Source organism: Nerophis ophidion, linkage group LG15 (genome assembly GCF_033978795.1).
Source record: "Nerophis ophidion isolate RoL-2023_Sa linkage group LG15, RoL_Noph_v1.0, whole genome shotgun sequence".
Classification (NCBI taxonomy): domain Eukaryota; kingdom Metazoa; phylum Chordata; class Actinopteri; order Syngnathiformes; family Syngnathidae; genus Nerophis; species Nerophis ophidion.
The window spans coordinates 45,878,193-45,889,175 of record NC_084625.1 but is presented as its reverse complement, the minus strand read 5'-3'; the positions used below and the strand labels follow the sequence as shown (position 1 = coordinate 45,889,175).

The 10,983-nt window shown below is 41.2% G+C and overlaps 1 protein-coding gene and 1 long non-coding RNA gene across 3 annotated transcripts in view; one reads left to right on the top strand and one right to left on the bottom strand.

The window, feature by feature from the left end:
* Positions 1-2,446: 2,446 nt before the first annotated feature.
* Positions 2,447-10,983, top strand: part of insig1 (insulin induced gene 1) — a 28,469-nt gene continuing 19,932 nt past the window's right edge. Inside the window, exons 1-2 of one of the 2 annotated variants that reach the window (XM_061922255.1) lie at positions 2,447-2,596; positions 10,216-10,603. In XM_061922255.1, coding sequence (XP_061778239.1) covers positions 10,267-10,603 — 337 coding nt within the window. In that variant the 5' untranslated portion in view covers positions 2,447-2,596; positions 10,216-10,266. Of the gene's footprint in view, positions 2,597-10,112; positions 10,604-10,983 lie in introns of those variants that run through there. The other variant, XM_061922256.1, reaches the window with a different exon arrangement.
* On the bottom strand, positions 5,321-10,878 carry LOC133569717 (uncharacterized). The gene is made up of 2 exons (XR_009809861.1): positions 9,874-10,878; positions 5,321-8,833 (listed from the first exon to the last, which is right to left on the bottom strand). It is a non-coding gene; the product is annotated as an uncharacterized LOC133569717 (long non-coding RNA).

The window sequence follows — 10,983 nt, the reverse complement described above, 5'->3', positions numbered from 1 at the left end:
TGTATCGACTTCCGCCCGCTTGTCCGACATCTGTCGGGGTGGGGTGAAGTGACGTCATATCAGACGCCAACCTGATAGGGTGAGACTTTATTTACTAAAATAGATACATTTAAATGGCTGCAGTGACAAAAAAAACATTTGTGAATCTACAGTGTCAGAGGAAACTATGAAACTATTAGTCGGGATCAAATGTATTTGATTTATAACCAAGATCTATAACTTCATTCGTCTTTTATTTCTGGTTTTAATCATTCACTGACTCTTAAAATCACAATGTTTGGCATAATTTTAAACTTCCGGTATTCGTGTGTCGACTTCCGCCCACTTGTCGGACATCTGTTGTTGTGGCGCGTGGAGAGGTGGGGTGAAGTGACGTCATGTGAAACACCGGTCTCTGATAGGGTGAGATTTTATTTACTAAAATAAACATTTAAAAGGCAAAAAAAAATTGTTAATCTACAGTGTCAGAGGAAACTATTAGTCGAGATCAAATGCAGTGAATATTATTTGATGTATAACTAAGATATATAACGTAGTTTGGCTTTTATTTCTTGTTTTAATCATTCATTGACTTGAAGAGCACAATGTTTAGCATCATTTTAAACTTCCGGTATTCGTGTGTCGACTTCCACCCGTTTGTCCGATATCTGTTGTTGTAAATCTGTGTGAGGACATATTGAACCGTCAATGCCAATCAAAAAACTAATTTTGGGCCATTTTTTCTATTTCCATTTTTGAAACAAAAGTTGGACAACTATTTAATGACACTTAATTTTTTTTTTTTTAAAGATGTTAGCGTTATGCTAAATATCAATCAATCAATCAATGTTTACTTATATAGCCCTAAATCACTAGTGTCTCAAAGGGCTGCCCAAACCACTACGACATCCTCGGTAGGCCCACATAAGGGCAAGGAAAACTCACACCCAGTGGGACATCGGTGACAATAATGACCCAGTGGGACGACGGTGACAATGATGACTATGAGAACCTTGGAGAGGAGGAAAGCAATGGATGTCGAGCGGGTCTAACATGATACTGTGAAAGTTCAACATGATACTGTGAAAGTTCAATCCATAATGGATCCAACACAGTTGCGAGAGTCCGGTCCAAAGCGGATCCAACACAGCAGCGAGAGTCCCGTTCCCAGCAGGAAACCATCCCAAGCGGATACAAATACATGCTAAACGTACAGGAAAAGCTGGAATGCTGCTTCCGGTTCAACTTGTCATCACACAGATAACCACGCATTTTAGCATTTTGGATGAACATAAATTGGATTGTTCCGTGTACCTTCTTTTAATTCTATTTCCAATTCTGAAACCCAAATCAAAAAATAAAAAACGTTGTTAGATTTTTAATTTATATAGCAGATTTTAAAACAAACTAAAAAGGGTTGGTTTTCATTAAAATACTGCCATAAAATTGGATTTTGTGCTGTTTTGAATTTATGGTTCTGATTTTTTCCGGATAAACCCCAAAAAATGTGCAAAAATTTGTGGTTATCTGCGTAATGACAATTTGAACCATAAGCAGTATTTTAGCCTTTCTTTTGCGTTTAGCGTGTTTATAGCATAGGACTCATGCTGAACAAAGATGTTATTGTTGTGCTAAAAACATTCTAACCACAAAGGGTGCGTGTACTTTCTGCCCATTCTATTTCAAATTCTTAAATGCAAATCAAAAAACAATGTATAAACATGCTAGATATCTAAATATCTTATAGACTATCTCTGTTGCTGCAACAGCAGAGTTTATTCTGCCTTGACAATTTGTATCGATATTTTCTATTACATTCTTCCCGTAAACGATCATGTTTACAGTGATTGTTTTATATGTATTTTTCATGTATGTTGCTTTGGATAAAAGTGTCTGCCAAATACTTAAACATATATAAACACCTGAAAGTCTTTATAATCTGCTAAAACCACCAACCTGTTTCACTGGATTCAGAATAAAACAAAAGTCTGTCTTAACCAACAAAGTTAGTATTTGAATATTGTTACTTGAAGACTTATTCCTGGTTACAGTTATACTGTTAAGAGAGTATTGTCTTATGTTGTGCCTAAAATGAGAATGCATCAGAATCAGCTTGTTTTAGGTGGGGCTGAAACATTGTATTCTGTTTATGTTTACATCTAACACAAGTTTCCAACTTGTATGGAAATGGGGTTTGTATATTGGAAAGGAAAATGAATCCAAGGCCCTCAGTTATTAAAAGGTAGCATCCTTATCAGGTCACCAGTTGGCCCGACATAATAATAATAATAATAACCTATGGATGTTGTATTTTCCGGCACGTATGCACTTTTTTGGGGGGAGGTGGCATGTCCTGTACCACGTAGCATCTTGCAAAACATGTTTCCCGGCTGTTGTTGTGGGGCACTGAAAAAGAGGATGTGCAACCAGGGCGTTGAACCCTCGCTCCAGTCACATGATGTGTGCGGCCCAACGTGCACTCGGAGGCCACGCCCCCTCCCCCTTTGCAAACAACATGAAGGCTTGCAAAAACTTGTGCCACTGACCTGGTTCTGAAGAGTATAAATGTGCGTGTCCGCGTAGGACACAATAGTCACACTTCGAGGGAATCTAGCTGGTATGTGCACCTTTTTGTTTGGAAACTTTTCGATATATCTGTTGCAGCTTTTTACTTGTTCACATTGTGCTTTGTGAACCACCAACATACATTTAAGGTTTCATTTTTTTAGTTAAAAGCAAAATACTATATTGTGATCTACGCCACAGTTAAGTAGTTTTGGTATTATTGTTACAAAAAAAAACAACAGATTTCATGTTGAAATTATATAATCTTTGGGGTTTGCTATTTTAACCTGCATATCGTTGCATTATTTACTTAAAAAAAATAGCTCAATTTTATTGGCTGTATTGACAAACACATTTGTGAATCTACAATTTTAGAGAAAACTATTAGTCGAGATCAAACGTAATGGATATTATTTTATGTATAACCAAGATACATTACATCGTTTGTCTATTATTTCTCGCTTTAATCATTCACTGACTCTTAAAAGCACAATGTTTAGCATCATTTTAAACTTCCGGTATTCGTGTGTCTACTTCCGCCCGCTTCTCCGACATCTGTTGGGGTGGGGTGAGTGACGTCATATCAGACGGGTGAGACTTTATTTACTAAAATAGATACATTAAAATGGCTGCATTGTCAAAAAATATTTGTGCAACTACAGTGTTACAGAAAACTATTAGTCGAGATCAAATGTAATGGATATTATTTGATGTATAGCCAAGATATATAACATCGTTTGTCTTTTATTTCTCGTTTTAATCATTCGCTATATTAGCATAATTTTATACTTTCGGTATTCGTGTATCGACTTCCGCCCGCTTGTCCGACATCTGTCGGGGTGGGGTGAAGTGACGTCATATCAGACGCCAACCTGATAGGGTGAGACTTTATTTACTAAAATAGATACATTTAAATGGCTGCAGTGACAAAAAAAACATTTGTGAATCTACAGTGTCAGAGGAAACTATGAAACTATTAGTCGGGATCAAATGTATTTGATTTATAACCAAGATCTATAACTTCATTCGTCTTTTATTTCTGGTTTTAATCATTCACTGACTCTTAAAATCACAATGTTTGGCATAATTTTAAACTTCCGGTATTCGTGTGTCGACTTCCGCCCGCTTGTCGGACATCTGTTGTTGTGGCGCGTGGAGAGGTGGGGTGAAGTGACGTCATGTGAAACACCGGTCTCTGATAGGGTGAGATTTTATTTACTAAAATAAACATTTAAAAGGCAAAAAAAAATTGTTAATCTACAGTGTCAGAGGAAACTATTAGTCGAGATCAAATGCAGTGAATATTATTTGATGTATAACTAAGATATATAACGTAGTTTGGCTTTTATTTCTTGTTTTAATCATTCATTGACTTGAAGAGCACAATGTTTAGCATCATTTTAAACTTCCGGTATTCGTGTGTCGACTTCCGCCCGTTTGTCCGATATCTGTTGTTGTAAATCTGTGTGAGGACATATTGAACCGTCAATGCAAATCAAAAAACTAATTTTGGGCCATTTTTTCTATTTCCATTTCTGAAACAAAAGTTGGACAACTATTTAATGACACTTAATTTTTTTTTTTTTTTAAGATGTTAGCGTTATGCTAAATACATGCTAAACAAAGGAAAAGCTGGTATGCTGCTTCTGGTTCAACTTGTCATCACACAGATAACCACGCATTTTAGCATTTTGGATGAACATAAATTGGATTGTTCCGTGTACCTTCTTTTAATTCTATTTCCAATTCTGAAACCCAAATCAAAAAATAAAAAACGTTGTTAGATTTTTAATTTATATAGCAGATTTTAAAACAAACTAAAAAGGGTTGGTTTTCATTAAAATACTGCCATAAAATTGGATTTTGTGCTGTTTTGAATTTATGGTTCTGATTTTTTCCGGATAAACCCCAAAAAATGTGCAAAAATTTGTGGTTATCTGCGTAATGACAATTTGAACCATAAGCAGTATTTTAGCCTTTCTTTTGCGTTTAACGTGTTAAAAGCATAGGACTCATGCTGAACAAAGATGTTATTGTTGTGCTAAAAACATTCTAACGACAAAGGGTGCATGTACTTTCCGGCCATTCTATTTCAAATTCTTAAATGTAAATAAAAAAACAATGTATGAATATGCTAGATATCTAAATATCTTATAGACTATCTCTGTTGCTGCAACAGCAGAGAGTTTATTCTGCCTTGACAATTTGTATCGATATTTTCTATTACATTCTTCCCGTAAACGATCATGTTTACAGTGATTGTTTTATATGTATTTTTCATGTATGTTGCTTTGGATAAAAGTGTCTGCCAAATACTTAAACATATATAAACACCTGAAAGTCTTTATAATCTGCTAAAACCACCAACCGGTTTCACTGGATTCAGAATAAAACGAAAGTCTGACTTACCCAACAAAGTTAGTATTTGAATATTGTTACTTGAAGACTTATTCCTGGTTACAGTTATACTGTTAAGAGAGTATTGTCTTATGTTGTGCCTAAAATGAGAATGCATCAGAATCAGCTTGTTTTAGGTGGGGCTGAAAGTTTGTAAACCAAATACCTGTAGGGGCGTCATCCTCCCCCAGAAGATTTATTTGTGTTTTTAACATACAAATATTGAAGATCTTTGCTCCTTCTCAACTATGTGGTCAAACTGCACAAAACCTTGTGTCTGCAATTGTAAATGATTTTATTTTTAAGATTTGTGTTTCTTGTAGAATCTATATAAAGTAGTATACATCAGCCTAATGTTAAAATAATGAAAAAAACATCATTAAAAATATATTTGTTTTATTGCATTGGTTTGTTATTGTTGCGTTTTAGACCTGTTTTTTCCTTCAGTCAATGGCCCCCAGGTTTTTTTTTTATGACACATAAACTGGTTTTAAATCAATCAGAGACAGAGGTTGCTCATTTTGATATTTTATATCCAAAGCGCTTTGGGAGATCAATCTAGATACAACAGTTCAATGCATGGCCCAAATTGATCTAACCTAAAAATGGCAGTTTCTCCCTCCTTCCTCGGACAGTTGAGATAACAGATTGTTATGGCTTCATGCCTACATTCCAAATTCAAGGACTATGGAAAGCCTCACACTTTAGCTGTCCTAAAATCTGACTAGGAAATAAAAAGACAACCAAATCCAACATTACATTAATAGCTGTTGTATTATTATAAGATGGCTTGTTAAACATTTCATAGGATTTTCATAGGGAGGAAAATCCAAGACATTTAAAATAAAATGTAAAATTAATAAATACATAAAGAGAAAAAGAAAAAAATGGTTGAAAGCCATTGTCGTCCCGTGCATTTTTTTTTTACCATCCCCGGGACGACGGGACATCATTAATTTCAAGCCCTATAGAAGTTACATTTTATTGTTTGCATTATTGGTTTCAGCATTGCACTTTGGAGATGGTCCCTCAGCTCTTTGAAAGCTTTGGCTCTTTTTCAGATCAGCAGACGGACTCTAAGTCTTTCTTGCAGTATACATAAACGTTTCTCACTTCTATTCTGACTTCCATATATATTTAATTTCCTTAACCGACTGAAATAATAATAATAACAAAGAATAATTTCTGAGTCTCTTCTCTTTCCTTGAGTTCCTCCCGGATGTCAGAGCTTCTCACCCTATCTCTAAGGGAGAGCCCCGCCACCCGGTGGAGGAAACTCATTTTGGCCGCTTGTACCCGTGATCTTATCCTTTCGATCATGACCCAAAGCTCATGACCATAGGTGAGGATGGGAATGTAGATCGACCGGTAAATTGAGAGCTTTGCCTTCCGGCTCAGCTCCTTCTTCACCACAACGGATCGGTACAACGTCCGCATTACTGAAGACGCCGCACCGATCCGCCTGTCGATCCACTCTTCCCTCACTCGTGAACAAGACTCCTAGGTACTTGAACTCCTCCACTTGGGGCAGGGGCTCCTCCCCCAACCCTTTTCCGGGTGAGAACCATGGACTCGGACTTGGAGGTGCTGATTCTCATTCCAATCGCTTCACACTCGGCTGCGAACCGATCCAGTGAGAGCTGAAGATCCCGGCCAGATGAACGAGTTTCCTCCGCCGGGTGGCAAGGCTCTCCCTTAGAGATAGGGTGAGAAGCTCTGCCATCCGGGAGGAACTCAAAGTAAAGCCGCTGCTCCTCCACATCGAGAGGAGCCAGATGAGGTGGTTCGGGCATCTGGTCAGGATGCCACCCGAATGCCTCCCTAGGGAGGTGTTTAGGGCACGTCGGACCTGTAGGAGGCCAAGGGGAAGACCCAGGACACGTTGGGAAGACTATGTCTCCCGGCTGGCCTGGGAATGCTTCAGGATCCCCCGGGAAGAGCTAGACCATGGGTGTCAAACTATGGCCCGAGGTTCATTTGGTAATATCAAATTAAGATTAGAGCTGGCCCGCCGGTATTATTCAGCGGCGGTGCCTCTGTAACACCGCATTCACCGCTGATACTTTATACTTGCCAACCCTCACGATTTTCCCGGGAGACTCCCGAAGTTCAGTGCCGCTCCTGAAAATAGTTAAACAGCTCGCTCCCAATCAAAAGGGACTGGGTTCAAATCCTAGTCAGATCAATCGGTAACTAGGAAAGCTTTTATATCATAGTTTACTGAGACAGGTTATCAATTAAAAATTTCATTGGGGCCCGAAATCTCCCTTTAAGAAGACCAAGGATGGCTGAGTGGTCAAAACAGGTATCTCCCGATCAAAGAGGACTGGGTTTAAATCCTAGTCAGGTTGATCGGTAACTAGGAAAGATCCAGCGGGAGGAGTTAAAGTTCACCCGGACAACAATACTGGGGGTGTGTCTTGAAGGCACTGCCTTTAGCGTCCTCTACAGCCTGCCGTCACGTCCGCTTTTCCGCCATACAAACAACATGCCAGCACAGTCACATAATACATGCGGCTTTAACACACACAAGTGAATGCAAGGCATACTTGGTCAACAGCCATACAGGTCACACTGAGGGTGGCCGTGTAAACAACTTTAACACCATTTCAAATATGCGCCACACTGTGAACCCACACCAAACAAGAATGACAAACACCTTTTGGGAGAACATCCGCACCGTAACACAACATCAATCAATCAATCAATGTTTACTTATATAGCCCTAAATCACTAGTGTCTCAAAGGGCTGCACAAAGCACAACACAAACCACTACGACATCCTCGGTAGGCCCACATAAGGGCAAGGAAAACTCACACCCAGTGGGACGTCGGTGACAATGATGACTGTGATAACCTTGGAGAGGACGAAAGCAATGGATGTCGAGCGGGTCTAACATGATACTGTGAAAGTTCAATCCATAATGGATCCAATACAGCCGCGAGAGTCCAGTCCAAAGCGGATCCAACACAGCAGCGAGAGTCCCGTTCACAGCGGAGCCAGCAGGAAACCATCCCAAGCGGAGGCGGATCAGCAGCGCAGAGATGTCCCAAGCCGATACACAGGCAAGCAGTACATGGCCACCGGATCGGACCGGACCCCCTCCACAATGGAGAGTGGGACATAGGAGAAAAAGAAAAGAAACGGCAGATCAACTGGTCTAAAAAGGGAGTCTATTTAAAGGCTAGAGTATGCAAATGAGTTTTAAGGTGAGACTTAAATGCTTCTACTGAGATAAACACAACAGAAGAAATACCCAGACCCCCTTGCAGCACTAACTCTTCCGAGGTGCTACAATATACACCCCCGCTACCTCCAATTCTTATTTAAATTTTATTTGATAGTGTGTGAATGTGAGTGTGAATGTTGTCTGTCTATCTGTGTTGGCCCTGCGATGAGGTGGCGACTTGTCCAGGGTGTACCCTGCCTTCCGCCTGATTGTAGCTGAGATAGGCGCCAGCGCCCCCCGCGACCCCAAAAGGGAATAAGCGGTAGAAAATGGATGGATGGATGCCAATAAGATTTTTTAATTATTATTATTATAACTTGAAACTCGATTTTGCTTGTCACTATAAAGTTATATAAGCCTTGCTTGTTCAATATTCAATGCAAAAATTGTTTGGGTCCCTATTAAAAGGTTAATTTGTTCAACCTTGGCCCGCGGCTTTGTTCGGTTTCAAATTTTGGCCCACTTTGTATTTGAGTTTGACACCCCTGAGGGAAGTCTACCATGAATTGATTAACTTAAACAAGTTGAAAAACGTATTCGGGTGTTACCATTTAGTGGTCAATTGTACGGAATATGTACTGAACTGTGCAATCTACTAATAAAAGTATCAATCAATCAATCAATGGGCTTCCCTGCTTAGGCTGCTGCCCCCGCGACCCGACCTCGGATAAGCGGAAGAATCAATCAATCAATCAATGTTTACTTATATAGCCCTAAATCACAAGTGTCTCAAAGCACAACACAAACCACTACAACATCCTCGGTAGGCCCACATAAGGGCAAGGAAAACTCACACCCAGTGGGACGTCGGTGACAATGATGACTGTGAGAACCTTGGAGAGGAGGAAAGCAATGGATGTCGAGCGGGTCTAACATGATACTGTGAAAGTTCAATCCATAATGGATCCAACACAGCAGCTTGAGTCCCGTTCACAGCGGAGCCAGCAGGAAACCATCTCAAGCGGAGGCGGATCAGCAGCGCAGAGATGTCCCAAGCCGATACACAGGCAAAGCAGTACATGGCCACCGGATCGGACCGGACCCCCTCCACAAGGGAGAGTGGGACATAGGAGAAAAAGAAAAGAAACGGCATATCAACTGGTCTAAAAAGGGAGTCTATTTAAAGGCTAGAGTGTACAAATGAGTTTTAAGGTGAGACTTAAATGCTTCTACTGAGATAAACACAACAGAAGAAATACCCAGACCCCCTTGCAGCACTAACTCTTCCGAGGTGCTACAATATACACCCCCACCACCACCAAACCCGGACCACCCCCAATTCTTATTTAAATTTTATTTGATATGCCAATAAGATTTTTTAATTATTATTATTATAACTTGAAACTCGATTTTGCTTGTCACTATAAAGTTATATAAGCCTTGCTTGTTCAATATTCAAAGCAAAAAATGTTTGGGTCCCTATTAAAAGGTTAATTTGTTCAACCTTGGGCCGCGGCTTTGTTCAGTTTCAAATTTTGGCCCACTCTGTATTTGAGTTCGACACTTCTGAGCTAGACGAAGTGACTGGGGAGAGGGAAGTCTACCATGAATTGATTAACTTAAACAAGTTGAAAAACTTATTCGGGTGTTACCATTTAGTGGTCAATTGTACGGAATATGTACTGAACTGTGCAATCTACTAATAAAAGTATCAATCAATCAATGGGCTTCCCTGCTTAGGCTGCTGCCCCCGCGACCCGACCTCGGATAAGCGGAAGAAGATGGATGGATGGAATTTCTAGGTCTTTGTTAGACGTTTGTAAAGTTTTGTACTCGTGCGTTACGTTCGCTCACATCCTGTTCATCTCCCCCCCTGTCCTTAAAAGCTAGTGACGCCCCTGCGTAAAAGAAAGAAAAAAATGTTGTTGTGGCGCGTGGAGAGGTGGGGTGAAGTGACGTCATATCAGACGCCGGCCCCTGATTGGCTGCCGAGTCTCACCCTACACAGCTGTGATCGTGTGGCCTCAGTGGTGGAAGCTTCCTCCGACCAGTGACACCTTTAAATGCCTCCTTCGGTCTTTCATGTCTCCTTCTTTCCTGCCAGCGTCATGACGAGGAACTAACCAACTCGACGCCCAGCTTTAAGAAGTGCCAAATGTCCAGCCTGGAGGAGCCCTGCTGGAGCTGCTCCTGTGCGCCGAGCGTGGAGAGCAAACACTCGCCGTCCTCCTCCGGCTGGTTGGCGTCCAAAGGCGGGGAGATGATGTCGGTCATCGCCTCGGTGCTGAGCAGCGCCCACGGCTCCCTGCAGCGGGACCGGACGTTCAACCTTATCCGGCGGGGGCTGGTGCTCTTCACCGTGGGGGTGCTGCTCGCCCTGGTGCTCAACTTGCTGCAGATCCAGAGAAACGTGACGCTGTTCCCGGAGGAAGTCATGACGACGCTCTTCTCGTCCGCCTGGTGGATCCCGCCGTGCTGCGGCACAGGGGCGGGTAAGTTACGCTCTTTAATCACCTTTATGTTGTTTGGGTACCGTTGCTATCTCAACGGTAGTTTACTTTGACGACATGTTTGGTGATAAACAGCCATAAATTAAAGACGGGGGGAGCACGAGGACAGCGCTTGGCTACGTTTTTGTTGGCCGTTACATAAAGGCTGTTTGGCGGTCATTTGCGGGTAAAGTCTTCTCGCTCTCTGATTGGCCGCCGCAAAGGCGACACCAACGAGACGCTCGCTCATTGGTCAGCGTCATAACGGGTGATGAAAGGGCGGGGCTGGTTATGGTTAAAAAAAAAAAAAAAGCAGGAAGTGGGCGGGAAAGAGTGCGTTGTCACTCCAAATCTTCCGGGGTCATGATTAATACAGACGTTTT